Genomic DNA, 25,146 nt, shown 5'->3' on the forward strand with positions numbered 1-25,146 from the left:
CAATGCAAAGAAAGATCAAAAACAAACTAAACACAATTATTATCAGAAACATCTTTCTAAGTCTGTTGATTTAGAGTCCATAGATTACTCATCCAGAAGAAGGTCCTAAATTTACAGGCCAAGCACTTTTCCAATGAAGTGTAATGTGGCGAAGAAACTAGCATTCATCATGCCCTTAGCATGTGCCAGTTCTGCGCTTAGGTCCCCCCAGACAACCTTGCTACATTGGTTTTATTACCCTCCTTGGGGAGATTGCTAGGGGTTCGACCCTTTATAGCCTTATGAGGCAAATAAAGGAATTTGGGCTGTATCTTATAGCTAATGAGAAACCATTACCACCAGCCGAGGGAGAGTAAAACAGTACTTGGTGAAGATGAATTTGGTGGAGTGCTAAGGAGGATGAATTTAGGGGACTGAGAGCATAGAAACAGAGAATCTACAGAGACTTTGTTGTCATTCAGAATGGGTACAAAAAGGACATGAACTGAGGGGTTGCGGTGCTTGGAAAATTAGCTGCAGAAGTCTAGAGGGACCTTAATTGTTTTCTCCTTTGTCCTCACGAGGTACATAATCCCCCCTAAGGAAGTGATTTTTGGTCTCTTTTAGGGGCAGGAAACATACATGCTTATTCAGTGAGACAGCTAATCATTCTTTGATGTACACTTTTAGTTCAAGGGAAGGCACCTGTATTAATCCGTTTGGGCTGCCATAACAAATACCACAAACTGGGTGGCTTAAACAACAGAAGTGTATTTTCTCATAGTTCTGGAGGCTGATGTCCAAGATCAAGGTGTCGGCAGGGTTGATTTCATGCTGAGGCCTCTCTTCTTGGCTTCCAGTTGGCTGTATTCCCCCTTTGCTTTCACGTGGTCTTTTCTTTTTGCCCACCCGTGCCTGTGTCTATGTTTTCTCCACTTATAAAGGCAACAGTCCTATCTGATTAGGGCCCACCCGAAAGACTGATCACCTCCTTAAAGACCTAACCTCCAAATACGGTCACATTCTGAGGTACCAGGGGTTAGGACTCAACATATGAATTTGTGGAGGGACACAACTGAGTCCCTAACAGCACCCGAGGAGGAAGAGGGAGAGGAGCAGTATATCCCTGCCCCCCTGCCCCAGGCCCGCTGTTCTCTATCCCCGTGGTAAAACGGGCCATCCCCAAACAGAAAGTTCCCTGAGCTAGCTTTCTGTCATTCTTTTCTAGGATGATTTAGGCTGATGTCATCTTTGGGGGATTTTCAATTCCCAATTTTAGGATTAGCAGTCTTTCTCCTTTTTTTTTTTTTTCTTTAAATTCTCCAGCAATGCTAGTTTCTTACCAATTTTTTTTTGCTGTCATCTGTTTATATGCATGATAATTTTTATCATGTTGGGAGGGCATCTTTGAAAATGAACAGAATATGTAGAATAAAGACATGCACTAAGTTAACAGCTACATAGTTTTCATTATTGTCCTCCTTACGGGGTTGGCACTGATTTTATTTTTTTTATACCTCTTTTTCTCAGCCTCTGAGGGGCATCCTTTTTATTTCTCGTGTTCTCTGTTTCCATCAGCTGGCTCAGGCTGAGGCCCCAGGTCCTCATGTCCTCTCTTGTAAATTCTTGTTCCACTCTGGACTTCAGGCTAGAACTGCTTTCCTCACAGTTGCCTGAACCCCTACTGACAGTGTCTATTGGACACTAGCCTCAAAAAAGCCCTGATGAGGCAGGATACCAGAGTGATGAAAACTGTAGTTTCCCTAGATGGATGGATCCCATTACCCAGGCTGCAAATGTGCCTCTTTCCCCACAGTAACAGCAAGTTCTCATCTTTCTGCCTCAATGAACTGTGGGGCAGGCCCTTAATTTCCAGTTTGTGGACAATCAACAATGATTTATCTTAAAGATGGTATCTAAAGACAAGTCAGCAAGCATTTCAGAAAATACCTGGAGCCAGATGAAATTCACCCAAAGGCAGAAGAGGTTCTTTGCCTTTGCCAGGCAAGGCTTCTTTAGCCATATATACAAAAATATTATCAGTCAAGCTTATTTGTTTATCAGTATTTAAAGATGTTCATAAAATTGGCAGACTTGACTACCTTCCTACAGTTTGACAAGGTATATTATATAAATTACAAGTTTCTGATATTGGTCTTGTTTTTATCTTAGACCTATTAATAAGATAAGGCATTGCTTACAGACGTGGATTATGGGATGTTTTAAAATTAAGTCGTTGGACAAATGCTGGAGAGGATGTGGAGAAAAGGGAACCCTCTTGCACTGTTGGTGGGAATGTAAATTGATACACCCACTATGGAGAGCAGTATGGAGGCTCCTTAAAAAACTAAAAATAGAATTACCATATGACCCAGCAATCCCACTAGTGGGCATATACCCAGAGAAAACCATAATTCAAAAAGACACATGTACCCCAATGTTCATTGCAGCACTATTTACAATAGCCAGGTCATGGAAGCAACCTAAGTGCCCATCGACAGAAAAATGGATAAAGAAGATGTGGTACATATATACAATGGAATATTATTCAGCCATAAAAAGAAACAAAATTGAGTTATTTGTAGTGAGGTGGATGGACCTCGAGTCTGTCATACAGAGTGAAGTAAGTCAGAAAGAGAAGAACAGATACCGTATGCTAACACATATATATGGAATCTAAAAAAAAGAAAATGGTCATGAAGAACCTAGGAGCAGAATGGGAATAAAGACGTAGACCTACTAGAGAATGGACTTGAGGACACGGGGAGGGGGATGGGTAAGCTGGGACAAAGGGAGAGAGTGGCATGGACATATATACACTACCAAAAGTAAAACCCATAGCTAGTGGGAAGCAGCCACGTAGCACAGGGAGATCAGCTCGGTGCTTTGTGACCACCTAGAGGGGTGGGATAGGGAGGGTGGGAGGGCGGGAGATGCAAGAGGGAAGAGATATGGGGATATATGTATATGTATTGCTGATTCACTTTGTTATAAAGCAGAAACTAACACACCATTGTAAAGCAATTATACTCCAATAAAGATGTTAAAAAAAAAAAAAGATGTGGTATGTATATACAATGGAATATTACTCAGCCATAAAAAGGAACGAAATTGGGTCATTTGTAGAGACGTGGATGGATCTAGAGACTGTCATACAGAGTGAAGTAAGTCAAACAGAGAAAAATATCATATATTAACACATATATGTGGAATCTAGAAAAATGGTACAGATGAACTGGTTTGCAAGGCAGAAATAGAGACACAGATGTAGAGAACAAATGTTTGAACACCAAGGGGGGAAAGTGGGGGTGGTGCTGGTGGTGGTGGGATGAATTGGGAGATTGGGATTGACATGTATACACCGATGTGTATAAAAATTGATGACTAATAAGGACCTGCTGTATAAAAAAATTAAATTAAACAAATTCAAAAAATATTGTTGGAGTCTTTCTTGCTAAGTCAATCAACCTCCTTTAACAATTTCCTTATTTTACCACAACTGATCCTTAAATCCCCTTCCTTAAGTCTTGTTTTGTGTAGAATAAATTTTCCATCTATGAAGCCTTCCTTGAAAATCTTTATTAAACTTTGTAGAGTTAGGAATCAAGTCCAGTCATGAGTGGGTGCTCAATAAACACTTGAATTATTGAAGGAATAACCTCAGTGGTTTTCCATGTGGAAGAACAGGCTCTATTCAGTCTTTTTTCTCTTCAATGGAGATATCAGCGATGTTATCAAAATGGGACTCCACAAGGTTTAAATAATGAAAGTTTAGCTGGAAGAGATGTTAGATAAGCCAAGAGAGAAATTTCTTCTGTTTTTCTACTCACAGTGGGATTCTGAAACAATTTCTGCAGGAGTTTAGATGGTTGTGATCTTATCAAAGATATGTACAGAATATTTTTGGTTTTGAATTGATAATGAATGCTTTCAGAACTTGGGATGGGAGTTGAAAGGAGAAAAAATAGGAGAGAATGTTTTGAGATGTTTTAATTCATTCTGAAAAGTTTTAGTTTGATTTGCTCACGTTGTTGCCCTAAAATTTTTCTTAGGTACTTGCATAATGCGTGTAGTTTCAGCTCCTTAGGTCTGTACCAAATGTAAACTGGTTTAGAAACAGAACGTTCTCCGGTAATGTTTTCTGTTGATGGGTCCTGCATATTAGTGTTTGGACATCCTATAGAGCTGATAGAAATGGCAATTTTGCGTGAAAAATGACAAAGGCATTGAAAGACATTTTTTCCAAAGGCTTTATTTCTATTCTCTTTTCAAAGACAAAAGCTGCTTAGGGCTAGTTCATATTCTATGGGACAGAGAAGGGCAACCAGTAAAATTGTGGAGTCACAACCGTATGTTGGGGATAGTTGAAAGCTACAGTTCTTTAGGTGAGAGAAGAAATCGGGGAGCTATGATTGTTGTCTTCAGCTATTGGCAGGGTTGAGACTGACATCCTCTGGGAAGAAGAATGTATACCCAGAAGATAGGGACCGGGAAGGAGTGGGTTGCTTGGCAGAGTGGTGAGCTCCCGGCCTCTAGAAGTGTTCAAGTAGATGCTGATGGCTCTCAGTCAGGATAGGATATACTAGATTGCTTCATTTAGTGAGGTGCCGGAAGTTCTTGGTGAAGAGAAGAACTCTATTCCAAAGATGCTGTGCTTCTGTGAGAGGATTTCAGGGAGAAGCAGCTGAGTGGTGAAAGCAGCGTTGTCAGAATGCATGGGGAAACCTGGGCTCTGGTCTCAGCTCTGCCCCCATAATGATGGGTATTTGGGGTAGGTCTCTTGGCCTCTTTGGCTTTCAGTCTTTATTTTTGTAAAGAGGGTTGAATCAATGTCCTCTAGGGTTCCTTCTAAATTAACAGTTTTAGGATAACAGTTTTCCCAGCCCACACTTTTTTTTTTTTTTTTTTTTGCGGTACGCGGGCCTCTCACTGTTGTGGCCTCTTCCGTTGCGGCGCACAGGCTCCGGACGCGCAGGCTCAGCGGCCATGGCTCACGGGCCCAGCCGTTCCGCGGCATGTGGGATCTTCCCGGACCGGGACACGAACCCGCGTCCCCTGCATCGGCAGGCGGACTCTCAACCACTGCGCCACCAGGGAGGCCCCCAGCCCCCACTTTTGATAGCTGACTGAAGGCGCTGAAACCTTAATGGACCTAAACCGTAAGGCAGGAGCAGCAGAACCATATGCTTGTTGAAGACAACAAGGGCAAATCATACGTGGGATTCGTTTTTGTAAGGAGCCTTCCTGAGACTTCTTTCGTTCCATACTCTAATTCAGTGGTGGTTACAATGCAATAACTCCATCAGTAAACTCATTTAAAATAAAATATCATCTGGAGGTTATGATTTTAATTTTATTAAACTAACATGCCTTATGGATCTGTTATGAGCAAGGCATCAGGACTCTAAAGATGAGTAAGAACACACCATCTCTGGTTTCAGCAAATTTACAGTCTAGTAGGGATTACAGCTGGATTAAACTAACAGTAATGCAACGTCCCACGTTAAGTGTGAAGATACAAGCACTGTGCAAATGGCATGGTCATATATGCTGCTTGGTGGGACGGGGATAAGCTTTGTACAGGGCTTGGCTTTCCATGGGTTCTTAGAGGGTGAGGAAGACTTCGCCTGTTGGAAAAGGTCACCCCAGCGAGAGGGATTCCTATGAGGAAATACACAGAGGTTTGAAAGTCCATGGCATGTTTTGGAAACAGTAAGTATCTAGTAAAGCTAAGCACAGAGGACCTGGGAGGTATGCTTGCTGATCAGGGGTGGAAAGGTGGTTTGGGCTGGTTTGGAAAGGGTCTCAAATGTTATGGTACTAGTTTGAGCTTTCATCTTTAGGCAGTGGAGAATCCTAGTAGCTTTTATGCACGACTTTGGGTCTGTGGTTATATGGCTAATCTAATTAGGGGGGGTGGGATGGCTTGGAGTCGTGGGGGATTGACAGTATCCAACATAAGTGTGTGTGTAGGAATAGTCAACGTTCAACCATGTTCCTGAAATGATCTCTATCTGAACCTCGCTATCCTCTAAGTTCGTTAAAGTAGCTTAGCCCAGGTAATTCCTCTCCACCAGAGACCCAGATCATATTTTAAAGAAATTAAACAGTTGAAAACTTGAACTAGCCTTTAAAAAAAATCTAAAATAGAAGTAATAGGGAAAGGAGATGGAAGACAACATCAGTTTCGAGGCTTGTGTAGCAACTGGTCTCAGAATGGTAAGGGTCTGACTAAAGCACTGTGCTAGGGATGGAATGGCAGAGTTTTGGAGGTTTCAGAGGACTTTGGAAGAGGATAATGAGTTTGAGTCCTAGGCCTGATAACCTTGGGAATGCCTGCAGGACATCCTGGTAGAGACACGTTTCCGATGAGAGTTTTGGCTTGTAGACACACGTACTTGGTAGCCCTCAGTGATGGCTGAAGCCATGAGAATACATAAAAAAATCTGAAGGAATTATTTTTAAAGTGGGAGTGGGACACAAACACAAAATCTTTAAGAATATCAAAACTCTGAGAGGTGAGCAGAGAAGAGGAGCTTTGAGAGAGTGGTTGGAGTGTAGGAAGAGGACCCTAAATAAGATTCTGGCGATGTTTTCGGCATATAGAAAGAAAAGTTGAAGAAGAATGGTGTGTGATATGGGTTCTGGCTGTGACCAGAAGGTTAGGTGTTCTGATTTCATTTTATTTTTATTTACTTATTTTTAAAATGAATTTATTTATTTATTTTTGGCTGTGTTGGGTCTTCATTGCTGCACGCGGGCTTTCTCTAGTTGCAGCGAGTGGGGGCCCCTGTTCGTTGCAGTGCGCGGGCTTCTCATTGCGGTGGCTTCTCTTGTTGTGGAGCATGGGCTCCAGGTGCGTGGGCCTCAGTAGTTGTGGCTCGTGGGCTCAACAGCTGTGGCTCGCGGGCTCCAGAGCGCAGGCTCAGCAGCTGTGGCCCACGGCCTTAGTTGCTCTGTGGCATGTGGGATCCTCCCAGACCAGGGCTCGAACCCGTGTCCCCTGCATTGACAGGTGGATTCCCAACCACTGCACCACCAGGGAGGCCCCAGGTGTTCTGATTTTAACTGGCTATTCTGGGATCTGAGCGAGAGAGTGTTTGAAAGAAGATTGTTGAATCATGTACCCTGTAGATGGGTGGAAACGGGCCTCAAGAAGACCCAATTTTTCTTGCTTTTATTCATTGCTTACCAGGCAACCTTGGGAACTGTAATTTCATCTTAAATGGAGCCATCCCCAGGTATGAGGTTGGTTGTAGTTCTCTGGATACAAGGTTGTTTCTAGTTCCTGGACCAGGAATAACCATTACAATATAAAAGTTGGTGTCCCAATTTATCACATATATTATTGTTGTAAAAGCACATAGACGTCACGCAGTCAAGACACAGCCCTGCCCTCAGGACCTCACATCACCCGGGGTTGTAGAGTTAAGTAATACAGTGCTGGACCTGAACTTTCTAACTCAAGGCCAAGTGCTGTTTTTGTATCTCCTCTGCCTCTCTGCCTTTCAGCTTCTGGCTGGTGTAATTAGAGCGAACTAGTCCTCAAGAGTCTGAGCATCTCTAAGTAAACTTTGAATATCATATTCTTAAACGTAAAAGCCCTGAAATAGTATTAGGACTGTGGTGGCCTCACCAGGATGCACCAGTAAGTGAGGCTCAGCTTGAAGCCATCATCCTGCCTCTGCCGTGTTTTACAGCATTCAGACGATCCTGTTGAACCCAGGAAGGAAATTTAGTTCCCTGTGACGCTCATCTGGTGAGAGTAGCTCTGAACCCTGAAATGATCCACCTGAAGGAGGCACAGGTGTCTCAAGAGCACAGATTTCTGGTAAAAGTGGTCACATAGCATGCTGTGAAATCAGAGCTTTGTTTCACCAGACTTTGCAGCAGTCTGCCCACAAAGCATGTGAATAAAAACACCACGTTCTGTGCCTCAAAGTCCCACTCTAATAGTTCTTGTTTGCTTTGCTAATTAAGAGACTTTCACAACTCCTTCTTGACCTAAATGCGTAAAATGTTGCATGTTGTTTTGGCTCTTCTAAATAGCTTTTGTTTGGCACATTTTGAATTTATAAGGTCAAATGTAATTAGCTCCAGATATCCAAGTCTCCATTAGGAACGATTTCAAGGAGCAGTACATCTCAAAACCAACTTAAAAGTCTCCAGTCTCTTTGCAGCTTTCAAAAATGTTTAAATCTCTAAATTGGCCTTGATTCTGGACAGATAAATGGGGAGAAGTTTGAGGGAGTTATTGGGCCAAGTCAGGTACTTGTGCTAAAGGCTGGGAGTTAAAAAAAAAAAAAAAAACCTTTTAGACGGACCTGTCATAGCTGTGTTTTAAGATCAATATTCACTCCTGCCATATGGAGCCAGACCTCTGGCTGTCATGGCTGCAACAGTTTGGCCCTGTGTAATCTTCCCTTAATGTGTGATGCTAATCAACAAGTGGATACCTAGTGCAGATGGACCCCTAGCCCCTGTGCACAGCCCCTCTGGTTACGGATGCTGTACAGCAGAGTGATGTGGGCATGTAAGTGGGTGGAAACTTTCTAATGTGTCACAATAATAACAATGCATAATTCTACTGCTGTTCAGTTTCCCCTAGAACTTCAGCCAACGCAGCAGCCTACTTGGTTCACAGTCCTATGTGAATGCTAGACAATTAGCAGCTGTTAATGAAGAATGCCATGGGAACCAGTGGGAAAATAACAGTTTACTCCAAAGGTATAATGAAATGAAATTAGCACAGACAGTAAAACAGACAATTTAGGGTGGTGGTTTTTTTTTTTTTAAATTAAAAAGAACCAGTAAATACTTCTAGTAGAGAAATTTGAGAATTGATTAGAATCCCATCTGTTTTGGAAGGGGATTTTATTCAGAAATTAATTCCAGGGCGGCTTCTTAACTTCTACTAAGGAACTAGAATAAGTAAAAGATGCCTATTTTATTTGAATACAATGATAATTTTGTTCAATTGTTGTTACCTAAATGGTTGTCCTGTGGTCTGAACTTTAGAAAGGGGCACAAAGATAGATAATAGATTTTACTGTTAGGGCTATCTGTACGTTATGCTCTTAGCTGAAATGTCAGTAGATTTTGAGTGTTCCCAACAAATTCTTGGTAACAGGGTGAACTTGTATCTCTGTGGATGCATAACTTTCTGAACACAAGAAAATACTTATATTGTCTGAGAAATTGGGGCTTTAAGTGGCCCTTAAATCTTCCTGTTTCTAGATGTCCCATATGCTGCTTAGTCCTTGAGCACAAAGATCTACATACTACTTTTTAGGGTCAAAATGTAAATTTGAAGAGTCTTTATAATAATCTTTTAAAAATATTTAATTGTTTTAGACTGCAAACTTTTTTTTGCGGATTTTGGATTAGTGAAAAACAGTTCTGTGAAAATTTCAGTCTCACTGTGTGGGCAGTTCTGCGAGTTGAAAAATAAATAAGTTATAAACAAATCAAAATTATATTTCACTCCAGATGCTCTCCAAATGCATTTGTTTTGGAGAGTTGGAGAGATTTGGATATCTTTCTACTGAGACATTTTGTCTGTCTGAAGTAGACTTGTCTCTCAGTTTCCCTCATTTATAAAAATATTCTTTTTACTTGAAAGGTAAATTGCCACATTGATTCAACAACCGTTCCACCAAAATCTTATAAGTGTATGCTCCCTGATGTTTCTGCATGGCATGCTTTTGTTGGGCACATGTTCATAATTTGATCATATAGGTAAGTTCAGTGATGTTCAAGTTATAATGAAGGATGTTCATGCTAACTGATTAATTTTTTGGCAAATGACATAGAAATTGTACAAGGCCCATATATGGCTCATTTAAATTCAGCAACATAAACATGCCATTAAAAATCCAACAATCCAAAATGTTGACTGTTGCCTTATAAACCATCAACGCCACATCATTCCTTTTGCTGCTTTTTCTATCCTCTTCCCCATCTGGGGAGATGTAGGAAAATGGAGAGGTTGGGGATGGTGGAGAAGAGCTGAAGAGTTCAGGAAACTCAGACAAGTGAACAAAGACTCAGGGATTCCCTCCATTGACCTACTGGTGCGTTTCAGGCATTTTCATCATTAAATGCTGCTTCTGAGCTCACCACCTGGGTATTAAGGAAAAGGAGAGCAAGCTTGCTGACAATTCTTGGCTTCTAGAAATGTGTGTGCGCATGCATGTGTGTGTTCATGTTCGTGCTAAGGGGTGATATACACTTTAAACATGTAAAGCAGACAAGTTAGGTTACTTAATTCTCAGGAGAAGGTGGACATATTTCAACACACATATATTACTGTATTAAAGATAGCATCCCATGTATACCCCGAAATGCTGTGTTCTCAAGTGTTTGCAGAATGATTGGTTGCTAGTGACTCCATATGTTGCTATGTTTTATTTTGGAACATGTTAAAATCTCATTTAGGTTTCATTAAGCCAATTTTTTTTCCTATTTTTTGAAAGGTCTACTTTTTCCTTCCAAAGAATTTATTTGAATATGTAGTTAACATACCCTTGTTAGCTATTACCAGGAAGAAAATTTAAGTAGCACTACCCATTTTCATATATATATATATATATATACACATATATGTGTATATATATATATATATATATGTGTATATATATATATATAATATTTTATATTTTGAAGTCCTAGAAATATTTAGAGAAATGGTTGACTATCCATGTTGGCTGTTGAGGTTATAATGCCTAACTAGCCCTAAATTTAGTACACTGGCAAAATAATATGCTGCTAAGTGTTTAAGGCTTTGTTCTTTTATTTATTTTTTGGTTCCAGAAGCATCACTGTAGGAAAAAAGGGAAATTAAAGTACTCAGTTTAATTTGTTCTGTACTAAATTTTTAAATGACATGTAATTTTGTAGTTGGTTGTAAAAACACAGCTAATGGTATAAATGAGTCCAATTCTTTGTACAGTTGTTTTGAATTTGTGCACTGAAGTAGCTCTATGCTCTATATGGAGTTGGCACATTGGTGTTCAACTCTTAAAAGTTTCTCATTTCTTACCTTCTGTTCTTTTTGCAAAGAAAGTCGGAACATAAACTGTAGGTCAAGGGCCTCAACTCTTATTGTGCCACCTTTGCCTTTGAAAACATCTCCTTGTTTTGCAAAAGCTGCTGATATCTAATGCTATAGCTTTTACATCACGGGCTTGCCCTGGGACCAAAGGAGTCTGGCCTTGGGTCGACCTGAGTGGTGGATGCCCATGCTGCACTCAGGTCAACTCGGCTCTGACCATCCTGGGAGGCTCCTTGGGTCCTCAGGTTGATGGATCCCTGGAGGAGGATGTAGACATGCCCAGGCAATCCTAAATTCTTTTTTAAAATGTATTTTTACTGAGATACAATTGACATATTATGTTGTGCTAATTTAAGGTGTACAATGTGTTGATTTGATAATTTATATATTGTAATGTGATTACCATCGTAGCATTAGCTAACACCTTCGTCTTGTCACATAATTGATTTTTTTAAAAAATAAATTTGTTTATTTGTTTATTTTTGGCTGCGTCGGGTCTTCGTTGCTGCACGCAGGCTTTTCTCTAGTTGCGGCGAGCAGGGGCTACTTACTCTTCATTGTAGTGCGCGGGCTTCTCATTGAGGTGGTTTCTCTTGCGGAGCATGGACTCTAGGTGCGCAGGCTTTAGTAGTTGTGGCATGTGGGCTCAGTAGTTGTGACTTGTGGGTTCTAGATCGCAGGCTCAGTAGTTGTGGCGCACGGCCTTAGTTGCTCCGTGGCATGTGGGATCTTCCCGGACCAGGGATCAAACCCATGTCCCCTGCACTGGCAGGTGGATTGTTAACCACTGCGCCACCAGGGAAGTCCACATAATTGATTTTTTGTTACATGATTCATGTCACATAACTTGTTTTTGTGTGGGGGGAACAATTAAGATCTAGTCTGCTAGCAGCTTTGAGGTTTGTAATACAGTACTGCTGTCTGTAGCCGCTGTGCTTGAGCCTTAGATCAACCCTGGAATTTTAAGGTGAACAAACTTAGGCTCAAGTCAGGGACTTGCGCTGCATGACCACGCTTGAGAACCTCATAGAAACAATTACAAAGTCATGCTGCTTTTTAAAGGGACGAATGAAATTGAAACTATGTCATGGAAAACAGGACTCTCAGGTTGATGGCTACTCAAGGATGGTAGAGGTATATAGGTGAGTAGAGTTTTAGATTTACTTCAGGCTTTCCTCATGTTTTTAATGAGACTCCTCACAATCCTCAGAGTGGTGTCAAGAAGGTTCCTGAGAAATTGTAACTTTACTCTTTAATGATTTCTATTGTCATTGCTCAGTTAATTCTGATTTCCCCTCATCATTTTGGTAAGTATAGTTTCGGCTCCCTCTTATCTTATTTCTAGTACTCATAAGTCAGATGGCTACAGTTGGCTAGCTTTTTTTTTTAACCTCTTCAACAACCGTGGAGTGAAATTACAAACATCTAATGACTGTGTGACATGCAGAGGCCTCTCTGTTTATGTCATTGCATGCTCTTGAGCCATTGCTTGCGAACCAACAGATGGGGCTCTCCAGTGGAACGTGAGAGGTATATTTAACTTTGAAGAAGTTTGAAAACTTCAATATGAACTATGTGACCGAACTTCACAGCCATCTGATTTCCAATTTAGTAATTACTGGAATAATTAGATGAGTTACTCTGCAGATGGCCGTGAAGTTTCTTGACATATGTGCCCTTGTCATCTATGGCAGATGATACAAGTAATGCTTGTTCTTCACCATAGCATTTGTATATATGGGATGCAAGATGACTTTAAGCTTCCCTGCCAAAGTCTCTAATTTTATTTAGACTCAAATGTAGCAGCATCAAACCCTCTTTGGCTTTGACTGATAGTACTGTTGGCTTGCTGTGTTCAGTGTTACACGTAGATGCTAGAGCTGTGCCGATGACAAGTCTCATAATCTACAATATTTAAACTTTATTTTTAATTCTAAATATTGAGTAATAAAATTACAGAATATTTAAACATGAAGAAAATCACTTCCAAACCAAATCTAAGAAAACTATTATAATTTTTCTCATATTTCTTTCCAGTCTTTACTGAAAGCTGTTTAGAATTTAAGCATCTTTTTGAGATGAAATTTATATTCCATAAAATTCACACCTCTTAAAGTGTGTAAGTCACTGGTTTTTAGTATATTCAGAGAATTGCGCAAGCATCATCACCATCTCATTCCAGAATAATTTTATTACCTCAGAAAAAAAACAAACCATCCATACCCATTTGCAGTCACTCCTCAGCCCCCAGCCCACACCCCAGCTCCTGGGAACAATTAATATACCTTATGTCTCTGTGGATTCGCCTATTGGACATTTCATATAAGTGGGATCACTCAATATGTGGCCTTTTGTGTCTGACTTTTTTCACTTAGCATGATGTTTTTAAGTTTCATCCGTATTATAGCATGTATCAGTACTTCATTTTTCTCTCTGTGGAGTAATATTCCATTGTATGGATATACCGCATTCTGTTTATCCATTTATCAGTTGATGGACATCTGGGCTATTTCTACTTTTTGGCTATTATGAATAATGTTCTGAACATTCATGCACAGGTTTTTGTGTGAATGTATATTTTCAGTTCTCTTGGGTATATACTTAGACGTGGGATTGCTAGGTCATGTTTGTAATTTTAAACCATTTTTAAAGAGGACAGTTTGTGTGCAACCCTGGTTAAGCAATTCTTACAAATCTGGGGTCACTGCCAACTTCTAAGTCATTTCTGTGATACTCTACTCATGTAGAAAGTACATACGCTAACCTATAGTTTAACATAGCATTTGGCTAGCAGCCTCTCACGCACCTCTTCAGACTTCCAGCTAAGTACCCATAAATGCTAGAAAAAGATGAAATTAGAATTGATACATTCTGAGAGGAACACGAACTCTGATGAAATAACCACACTTGCTGAACTAAGTCTTCTCTCGGCTTTAGCTACATTTGTACTTATTCCTAGTGTTCTCCACCATCCAACTCAAAAGACGTTATCTTCCCCCACTGTCTGCTGCTGACTCAGATATTCAGTTTACAGTTGTGACAATGGGTGTAGTAGTTAACAACACACTTTCACTTATTTAGTTGAGTGAAAAGTGTAGGCCATATTTAAGAAGATCTGCTAGAATACAGAAGAAGAAAACCTAAAAATTGGTAACTGAAGAAATAGTACCCCAGTTTAAGAAAGAAACAAGAACAGTTGGCACAGAAGAAATTACTGAAGACATAATCGAAGAAAATTGTTCCAAGCTTTAAAAAATCCATGGATATGTTGGTGAAAAGACTAGGTTCCAGGAAAAAATCAACAAAAGATCCCCAAAAATGGCACATTCTGTCAATTTTTTTGTGTTAAAAGGAGAAATTCTAGACCAAAAAATTCTGTTGCCCATACAATAACAAAAAGTGAACTGCAGCATCACACTCATTCATGAAACATTAAAGATTAAAAGGTAATGGAGTGATGTCTAGGCAATTTTGAGGAAAAAAAAAATATTGGTACCTACCTAGGAATTATATACTCACCCATAGTTTAGTCACTGCTACAAGAATTATTACTAACAAAAATATTTTCATCTACAAAAAGTAGAGTTATTTTGAACAACACAAGGGCTTCTCCCCATTCTTTCTTGTCTCTTTGGAGATTATATTGAATTTCTTTATATTGTCTTCAATCTGGAATCTGTGAATGTTTTTATATTAAATGCATTACTATCAGCATGTAAGATAGTATCTCAATTATGGCAAAAGTAGTTAAGGAAAAAATTGTAAGAGAAAACAGTGATAGGTGGTGAGATTCAACATGATCTTTTTTTTAAAAAACATTTTCCAGTATTTTCAAAATATTTTACTACATGCATGAATTATTTATTTTTTCTTTAAGTCTCTAAAAATAATAGAAGTTTTTTTTTAAATAAAAATATTTTATAAGTCAATAAAGGTAAAATCAATACAGACAATTTAGTATTTGCCCAACAGTCAAAATGACTGGAAGAAAGTACCCAAAGTCTTGAGTGGTTGTCTTCATCTTTTTCTGTATTTTGCAGATTTTATGTAATAAGCCTCATGTTGCTTTATAACGGAAAAATATAGCTTATTCAAAAATCAAGATTTAGTTTCCTTAATGAATGGCATTATTAGGTACAAATGTTTCTGCTTATGGACGATAGATGAACCCTGTTTTACCTAAGCCCAGATCTTAACGTAAATCATATCCTGTATTGTTAGTGTTACTGACCCGCTTGAGGTATATATTTTCTTTCCAGAAGTTTTCATTTATCAACATGTTGTAGCATAGAAGAGTCCAACATTTATTCAAGCATCAAATATGTATTGAGTGCCTATCCTATGCTAGCTGCTGAGAGTACAGTGGGTAACTGAGGCAAAGTCCATGTTCATATGCAGTTGAAAATTTAACATTTGAAAACTCTTGAAAAAGCTTTTGAGGTCTCAGTGGATGGGAACACATAGTAGAAGCATCCACTTTGGTCAAGAGGAACAAGAAAGGCTTTCAGAGCAAGTATAGTATCAGAGTTAGACAGCAGAGGGTGACAGTTGTACCATGGGTTTGAAATAGCTTCTCCAAAGCTCTGGAGGTAAACTGTGTTTGGGGAACCAGAAATAGATGAATATACTGGCGACAAAGAGTTTGATGCTGGGGAGTGATGAGTGATAAAGACTGGAATCAGCAGCTAGGTCATAAAAGGCCTTGTAAACCAAGTTAAGGAATTCAAGTTTTGCCCTATGGGTGATGGGAAGCCATTGGAGGGTAAATTAGTTTCCTAGGGTTACCATGACAAATTACCACACACTTGACAGCTTAAGACAACAAATATATTCTCTCACAGTTTTGGAGACCATAAGTCCAAAATCGAGGTGTTGGCAGGGTTGGTTCCTCTGGATTCTCTGAGGGAGAATCTCTTCCAGGGCCTTCTCCTGGCTCCTGGTGGCTGCTGGCAACCCTTGACATTCCTCAGTTGGTGGCTTCACAACTCCAGTCTGTGCTCCCGTCTTCACATGGTTTTCTTCTCTCTGTGTCTTCTCCCTTTCAGTGTCTTTTAGGGATACTTTTCATTGAATTTAGGGCCCACCCTAATCCTGGAAAATTTCATCTGAAGATCCTACCCTAATTACATTGCAAAGACTTTTAAATAAGGCCACACTCTGAGATTCAGGGTGGATATCTCTTTTGGGGGCCATAATTCAACCCACTGCAGAGGGCTTTAGGAGGGCAGTTGAACAAATCAGACTTAATTTCAGAAGGATTGCTCTGGCTACTTTGTGGAGAAAGGATTTGAGGGGGTAAGGCTGGGCACCTGGAGATCAGTGAGAATCTGTAAAGGAATCTCAAAGCTAGAGGCTTTGGAGATAAGAAAGTGGAGGTAAGTATAGGGTACTCTGAAGATGGTTGGTTGTGAAGGGGGAGAGAGAAGGCTATGGATGAAGAGAACATATGGTGGTGAGGAGGGTCGTTTAAAGGATGGGAGATACTTAGTGCATTTTTCATGCAGGTGAGCATGATGTTGTATCTACTAAGGGAAGTAGCTGAAAATACAAGAATCGCGGGGGAAGGTAGAGATAATTTTTTTTTGGCCGCCCTGCACAGCTTGTGGGATCTTAGTTCCCCGATCAGAGATCGAACCCATGCCCGCTGCAGCGGAAGGGTGAAGTCCTAACCACTGGACCTCCAGGGAATTCCTGAGATAATTTTTTTTTTAATTGAAGTATAGTTGATTTACAATGTTGTGTTAGTTTCTGGTGTACAGCAAAGTGATCCAGTTATATATATATATATATATATACACATATTCTTTTTCATATTCTCTTCCATTATGGTTTATTACAGTCTATTGAATATAGTTCTCTGTGCTATACAGTAGGACCTTGTTGTTTATCTATTTTATATGTAATAGTTTGTATCTGCTAATCTCAAACTCCTACTTTACCCCTTCCCCATCCCTCTGAGATAATTGTTTTGATGAAAGGGAGGCAGTGGGTGCTGGAGCACAGCCTGTGTACAGAGCAGCACATCCATCTCATGTTTGACTACTCTGGGGTATTTTAAAAGCTCTGTAAAGATGACAATGGTGATATTGAGGAAGATGGTTATTCCTGTTTGAGAACGCCATATGTGCTAGGTACCACACAGCTTATTTTCCCTGTGTTAACTCATTTAGTCTTTACTGTAGTCATATTTATTATATCCTTTTATTGCTTAGGAAACTGAAACACAGAGAGGTTAAGTAATTTGCCCAAGGCCACAAAGATAATAAGTGGTAGAATGTGATTTCCTCCCGGGCTGTGTGACTGTTGAGTCCATACCAGTAAACAGTGCTACCTGTGCTGCCTCTGGTGGCCGAGGGAATAATCAATCTGTGCATACTTTTTTTCACAATATATGTTGACTTTGATAAGCAGGCGCTTATTATCATTTTGCAGATTACAAAGCTGTTGTCTTGCCTGCTATTTGTTTGTTTGTTTGTTCTTTCCCTGGCCTGCCACCAGATTAATTCAGTGAGGCAATGCCATTTATTTTCTTTATCTTTTCATAGGGTTGGGACTGGTTTGATTCATCCTTTCTCTGTTTATCTGGATGGTAGGATGAGGTGAATATTATCCCTTCATATTATTAATTCACATATTAAACCTGCCCAAGGATTAAAGGTGCTCTTAGGAGACTCATTTTCATAAGCTTTTGCATATACCCAACTGCCTGGAGTAGCTCTTATTGACACTTGCTTTGTGATTGATTCCTTTACACAACTTGAGTTTTTGATTTGTTTATGGAATATTGTCTTAACTCAAATGTCATTTCCTTGGAGGAATCTTCCCTCAGCCCGGAACGAGCTCTGGCCTATGTGTTATACGTACCTCATAGCTGAACGCAATGGCTGGGACTCTGTAAAGCATACTGGGTAACACTTAACCAGGGTCCTTTAAAACTCAGGAATTTTTTGATGAGGGGGGAACAGAGGAAGATGAAAATTCATCTTCCAAAATTCCAAAAAATTAGCAGTCCAAATTTAATTTATTATACGGATGGCACAAGTTAGGAATTTTCTTGTCACCACCAATAATCATCATCGTCATGTATTGCTTAGATGAATTTTCAAAACTGTATCCAGGAAATGACTTTCCTCCACTTGCTCATATCGATAGATGTATGTCTGAAACTTTGTCTCAGGTGATTATTTTCTAAGCTTTAGGCATTTTGTATTTTTAAAACACTTGCTTTTATAACAGTGGTTAACCATTTCCAGCTCAACGCATTTGACTGATATCTCTCTATTAGCTTGCATGCTTGAAGTTGAATATTAGGTTGAGGATAGGGGCCAGAGAAGTTATATTCCAGGTCGAAGAAGCCACGTGTGCAAAGGTATGGCGGTCTGTCATCTAGGAACCAGCCTGGCAGGAGGTACCTGGCAATAGTCCTTTTCCTTTCCCCTGTACACAGTTCTGCGGATGCCAGCAGGTCAGGACTTGTAGAGTATCTGCCACTCTAGTTAATAAATGGAAAGATTCCAAATAACTTTGATCAGTCGTTAGAACGAAAAGTTGGTTCACTTGATGCTATTTTTTCCTTTGTGTTCTCTTGCCAGTCCCTCCTGAAGCCATCAGCTTCCTGTCTGCAGTTGGGGTCTTTCTTGTTCTTCTGGTTGTCCTCTTCCTCTTCATCAACAAGAAGCTGTATTTCGAAACCACAGGAGGCCTTCCATGCCTGGACCAACAAGGGAAGAGAAAGCACTCTAAAGACAAGACTGGGATCCATGAAGGGCTGGGTAAGCGTCATGCTTCACAGTCTCCTGAGCTTGGCATCTTGCTGTGGTTTGGGCCAGGGAAAGAATGTCATTGTTTCAGGATGGAGCCCATTAAGAAATCACACATGAGCTGTTTAGCAGCTGCTGTGGTGGACACGATGAATGGGCATTACTGAAGAATACATTAGCTTTAGGAGAGTAATGCTCTCTTCAGGGTCCAAAGAGCAGATGGGAAAAGGCTGACCACCACTTCCCATCTTCTTAGCTTTTTAGATGTCTGTGTTGAGTTTCCCTCTGACTAATGCTTGATGGAAAAAACTGGATTTATATTGACAAGAGCCTTGATGTGTTCTGGCCTCATTATGCTGGAACAGTGTTGACATTTCACTTCAGTTAGCTGTTTGTGAGATTTTCAGTGCTCAGGGCCACTGCCCACCTTATATGGCAACAGTCACTTTTCCAACAGGAGGTTCTTACTCTTTAAGTTCACTGAATCTACTACATCAGTTACTAACTTCTTTCAATTTGATGGGGGAAAGTAACATACTAAAGGAGATAATTGGCTTCACGCTCTTAAAGGACATATTCTATTTCCAGTTGCTAAAGGTTGAAACTTTGTGATACGGGATGTTATCACAGAGTGATGATTATCGTCACACAGAGGCTGGACATTTAAAGACAGAGCTCGTATCTTACAGGTAACAACTTTGCTTTTTTTTTTTTTTTTTTTTCTAATCAGTCTGAGTCTTACCCTCCTCTCCCATTCCCCATGTGTGGGGCATGACAGAACTGGTGGAGGGACAGTCTTAACATTACTTTTCTAAGCAGGTGCAAGGCCTTGAGGAAAACACCCCTTAGTCATCCCACCTCCCGGGCATATTCTGGGTGAGCCAGCCTGGACCAAGGAGAATATTTGGCTTATTGATATGGCACCTTATGTAGCCATCTTTTAACTTTTTTGCTTGGATATAAGGAAAGGCACAATTTTGGAATAAATGTGTATTAATTATCTGTTGCTTTAACAAATTACCCCACACCAAATATTTATTATCTCACAGTTTCCAAAGTTCATGAATATGGGACTAGCTTAGTTGGGTGGTTACAGATCAGGGTTTTTCATGAGGCTGCAATGTCAGCTGCAGTCATCTGAAGGCTTGATTGGGGCTGATTGACTCACTTCCAGGATGGCAGAAGGCTTTAGTTCCTGTGTGAACCCTCTACAGAGCTGCCTGAATGTATTTATCACATGGCAGCTGGCTTCCCCCAGAATGAATGATCTAAGAGAGGAGAGCAAGAGGAAGCCACAGTTTTTTTTTTTTTTTTTTAATGACCTAGTCTACATACAGTGTCACTTTTCACCACATTCTAGTCATTTACTAAGTACAGCCTGTGTTCTAGGGAAGGGGGATTAGGTTCCACTTTTTAAGGGAACAGATCAAAGACTGTGTGATGTATTTTTAAATCACCATAGGAGAGAATAATGGGAGGGGTGTAAATTGCAGTTGATTTGGCATTGCTACTGTTGCAGTGGCCTTATTTTTTGAACTCCACTTGGGACATATGGCTCATCTTCTGAAAATAGCATGGAATTTGTTATGTGAAATCTGGGATTTACTAATGGTTTAGCCACTACTGTCTCAGCTGGGACATAGGTGAGCATGATGCATAGACTTCTGTTTGGTCATGGGGTGATACGAAGGTAGGGTTCATAGTGATTCTACTTTTCTCCTTTCAGCAGCTGACTGTCACTTGTTGTGTGACCAGGCAAATTATGGAACCGTTCTAAATGTGTTTCCTTATCTGTACATTGGGGTTATCGATACATCCCTTACAGGGTTGATCTAGATTAAATGAATTAATTTTGTAAAGATACCAGCATTGTTCCTATGATAAAAGTCCTAATAGAACTTTAACCATAGCTGTGTAGTATTAACGAAATTCCAGTCACAATAGTGGCTTTAGGAATGACCTCACACATGAACACATTGTATTCATTACTTAAATTGGGAGATTAAAGTTGGTGGTTTTCTCCTTTTCAAACTATAATGGGTACAAAGAACTAAGGTTAGAGCTATTTAAGATATTTTTCTTTTTGTCTTGTTTGACATGTTATCTGAGTAATTTAGAGACAGTTATGAATTATACTTGCAAATAAGTTGAGGTTTGAAGATAATGTTGAAACAGTAACAATAAAACATGGAGCAGAAGCTGTTAGCTCAAGAAACACTGAAATCCATGTCTCAAACTTAGAGTGGGATCCTATGAAGGAGCTTGAAAAATAGTTTAATCAGGAGAATCTACAAATTATAACGTTTAAGAAGCAAACACCTTCATTTTGACATTTCTCCTTTAGAAGTTTAATTATTATTGATCAAGAGTCTTTGAAAAATGTGCTTCTAGCCCAGATTTTATCTAACTTTTGATGTTTGCCTTAATTTCATCCTCAGAGCCCTGACTTCTCAGTGAAGTTGGGAAGTTCTTAACATATTTTGACAAATGTAGAGAAGGGAGGAAGGCAGCCTGGTGTAGTGGAAAGAAGCACAGTGAAGGGCTTCCTTGGCGGCGCAGTGGTTGAGAGTCCGCCTGCTGATGCAGGGGACACGGGTTCGTGCCCCGGTCTGGGAAGATCCCACATGCCGCGGAGCGGCTGGGCCCGTGAGCCATGGCCGCTGGGCCTGCGTGTCCGGAGCCTGTGCTCTGCAACAGGAGAGGCCACGGCAGTGCGAGGCCCGCGTACCGAGAAAAAAAAAAAAAAAAAGAAGCACAGTGAAGACAACCAGAGCTTAGTTTTGCCACTAATTGGCTGTGATATTTGAGGAAGCTCACCTCACCTCTCTGGGTCTTAAGTCCTCACTGGCAAACTGATAAGTCTGGACTAGGTTCTTCTCCGAACTGCTGTCGTGCAATCCTGTTTGATCCTTCGGGTTACCGCAGCAATTTCTTCTCTGGGTCTCAGTCTATGAATGAAAGAGGCCTAATGAAAATGATTAAAAGCAGCTAGACCATCCTACTCTGAGACTGAGCTGTATGAAATTGCCATTTGAATAGATCCAAAAATGGCTGAATATCCACAACCTAATCATTATAATCTAATACACATGTGAGGTTCTGAGGAATAAAATAATTCTTTTCTTTTGTGTGGTAATATCAGAGAGGCAGGCGTGACAATTTATTTTCTGAACCCACTGTGCAAAATAATTTACTTCACAAAAATACCTTGCCTTTTCGGCTATTTTTTCAAAGTTCAAAGAATTTACACATATCATTTTATCTGGATGTAGGTAAGGGGAGAAAGAAACTGAAACAGTTTCTTCCTAATAACATAGGCAATCGTAATAATGAGATAATGATAATTAGTGGCTATCATTTATTTAGGATTTGCTGTGGCCATACAGCTGCTAAGTCTGTTACATGGATTATTTAACTTCTTAATGCAAGGTACTTGTGTTGTTTGTTGGTAGTGATTGCTTTGGGGGAAGGGTGGATATGACTTGCCACAAAGAAGCCATTGTTCAGCGTTGAGATAAAAAATTGATTAAGAATAAAAATCCCATGGTGAAATCATAGTTTTTAAAGAAACTTAGCTTTGAAAGAGGGAGCAGAATTTTGTTTTTTGTTTTTTTTTCCCCCTCAAAAGCTTTCTTTATGTATCAAAGGCAACATTTAGAAGTTGGAGCAAAGAGCTTCATTTTCAAAGGCACAGGGTAGAAAGGATGGAGGATGTGACAGGAGGGTGTTTCCTCCCAGGCAGGGAGGGGAAGAAGAAAGGCTTTCCACCACTGGAAAGGGCAGCCCATGGCTTGGAAGGACCACAGGGAAAGAGATTTGGAGGGCTAGAAAGTTGCCTGGACCCTGAGAAGGGTGGCAGATGTGGGGTGGGGTCGCAGTGGTTGTGGTGAGAAGATCTGAGTCCAACGTGGCCTGAGGAAGAGGTGAAAAGCAGAGCGCCGTGTGCATCCCCTTCCAAAGGGTGGCAGGAGACTGCCTCATACATGTCTCTTGTGGGCCTACCGTGGCTGCAGGGGTAGGACACGCTAGTGGGAATGGGAGGAGAGAGATCTGGAAAAGACTCCCTGAGCAGCTCTTCAGGTGAGCAGCTCATGTCACACAAGGGTTTAGAAGTTTCTGCATGACCCTGTGGGGAGAAGACAGCAGAGGAGTAAGAGCGCTGCCAGGGAGCACCCCTGCCAGGGCGTTGTCACACCTTGGGGTAGGGTGGGCCTGTAACAGAGGTTGGGGAGCACGCCACCCGAGGCCTGCCTCTTGGCTTAGTGCTCTGCTGTTGCCTTCTTGAAATTCTTAATGGGTTTTGAACAAGGGTCCTTCCATTTTCATTTTGCACTGGGTCTTCAAATTATGTACTTGTCTTGCCTGGAGGAATCACCAGAGGTACTGCAGGTCTGGACCCTTCCCAAGGAAGGCTGTAGAGGCAGAGGCTGACTCCTCTGGAGGTCAGGGAGCCAGCAGGGAGGAACGGCACACCACGGTAAGCATGCTTACAGCTATGCCCATTGCTCTCTGATGAGCAGGAGTGTGGGGTGGGAGTGCAAAGCCCCCAAACTGCTTACTTATCCCAAGTGAAACTGACCAAATGACTTTGAGGAGGCAAGCTGAAGTTTAGTTTCTCAACACAGAGCATGGGAGGGGGTGTGTTGACAGAGAGAGACAAGAGCACAGTGAGACAGCATGGCGACAGCTTTTGTACATTTAGGAAGAGCTGGTGCTCAGCCAGGGCTCAGCAGTCAGCTGTGTCAGCTGGAGCTCGGGAGTGAGGTGGTCCACATGTGACGGTTTCTCCCCACCAGTTGGATAAAAGGCCCAGCTGACTGGTTCCTCCTCAAGACCACTCCCACCTCTTCACCTACAACTGAATGTTTAGCTTCTGGTCCAGCTGGGGCTCTGACCTGCCCCAGTTCCTTCTGCTTGGGCCATGATGGCTGCTGTTGTCAGATACTTTTTATTTCAGTTCTGCATTTAGGTCAGAATATGTTCAAGTACAACCTTCCTACTACACAAGTGAGTAGGCAGGTACTATTATCATCTCCATGTTATAGATGAGGCAACTGAGTCTTTGAGAGAGGAATTATTTTTCCAAGCTATTAAGCGGCAAAGCTGGGACTCGTATCCCAAAACTGCCTAATGTCAGAGGCCAAGGTCTTAATTGCACTACTTTTCTGCCCACCTGATCTTCCCCACTCAAGTCACTATTTCATTCTTTTGAGCTTCTGGGATGGGAGAAAATCAGGTGAAAGGAGGGTTTGGGGGATGGTTCGGTTTCCTGTGGCTGCCGTACAAACTACCACAATCTTCGTGTCTTAAAAGAACATAAATTGATTTTCCACACAGTTCTGGAGACCAGAAGTCTGAAATCAAGATGTCAGCGGGTCCACACGCTCTCCCAGCTTCAGGTGGCTGCCCACCATCCTTGGCATTCTTGGGCTTGTGGCTGAATCACTTCAGTCTCTGTCTCCATCTTCCCATTGCTGCCCTCCTGTCTGTGTCTGTCCTCTCTCTGCCACTTGTCATTGGATTTAGGTCTCACCCTGATAATCCAGGAAGATCTTCTCAAGATCCTTAATCACATCTGCAAATACCCTTCCACCATTCACAGGTTCCAGGGGTTAGGACATGGACATAGCTTTTTGGGGACCACCATTCAGCCCATTATAGAGGGAGAGGAGGTGGAAACATCACCTGGGAGTGATGTTCAGTCACTCCGAATTAGGAGAGTTGATGAAGAATTGGATAGGAGATTCTTCTTTTTCCATTTTCCTTGAAGAGTGATATTTCACACTCCCCATCTGGGGTTAGAATGATTCTTTCAAAGAGAGGTAACAAAAGCTTGTCAGATATTTGTGGTATAGACTGTAATCTGCAGTCAGAGTGTTTTCCAAACGTGAGCCCCGTTGAACTACACTGGATCTCACTCTTGGGAAGCTTTGAAAAAATACCAGTGCTCAATCCCACCGCAACGAATTGTGTCAGAATAGGAAGTGACAGTGGTAAGGCGAACTGTACAGTTTTTAAAAGAATACCAGGTGATTTAAAGGTGTGGCCAGGGTGGAGTGCCACTGATGGAAGGGGTGGGTTCATCGCTAACTTCCCCTTTCAGGTAGGGGAGGTTGGCGCTTGAACAGTGTTAACACTGGCCCAATCCATCTTTGCTTCTGCCCACAAAGTATCCATCCAGTGGTTCCCCACCTGTTTCCCTCCCTGACTGGTTCATTTCAGTTCTACCTTGGTCGGCAGGCAAGCTTTTTCCTTCATGGTGCTTTCCCTCTCTACCACCCCATATACACCATGGCACTATTAGCAGATTACTTTTGCACAGGGATTTAAATAAGGAAAACTTATTTAGGAAAA

At 41.1% G+C, this 25,146-nt stretch overlaps 1 protein-coding gene across 1 annotated transcript in view; it reads left to right on the forward strand.

The window, feature by feature from the left end:
• SYT16 (synaptotagmin 16) overlaps window positions 1-25,146 on the forward strand; it is a 246,935-nt gene that overhangs the window by 87,099 nt on the left and 134,690 nt on the right. Inside the window, exon 2 of the mRNA XM_089906271.1 lies at window positions 18,607-18,804. Coding sequence (XP_089762397.1) covers window positions 18,607-18,804 — 198 coding nt within the window. The remainder of the gene's footprint in view (window positions 1-18,606; window positions 18,805-25,146) is intronic.

Source organism: Delphinapterus leucas, chromosome 2, assembly GCF_059928025.1.
Source record: "Delphinapterus leucas isolate spDelLeu-1000000601 "Yukka" chromosome 2, BTC_Dleu_Yukka2, whole genome shotgun sequence".
In the NCBI taxonomy this organism is placed as follows: Eukaryota; Metazoa; Chordata; class Mammalia; order Artiodactyla; family Monodontidae; genus Delphinapterus; species Delphinapterus leucas.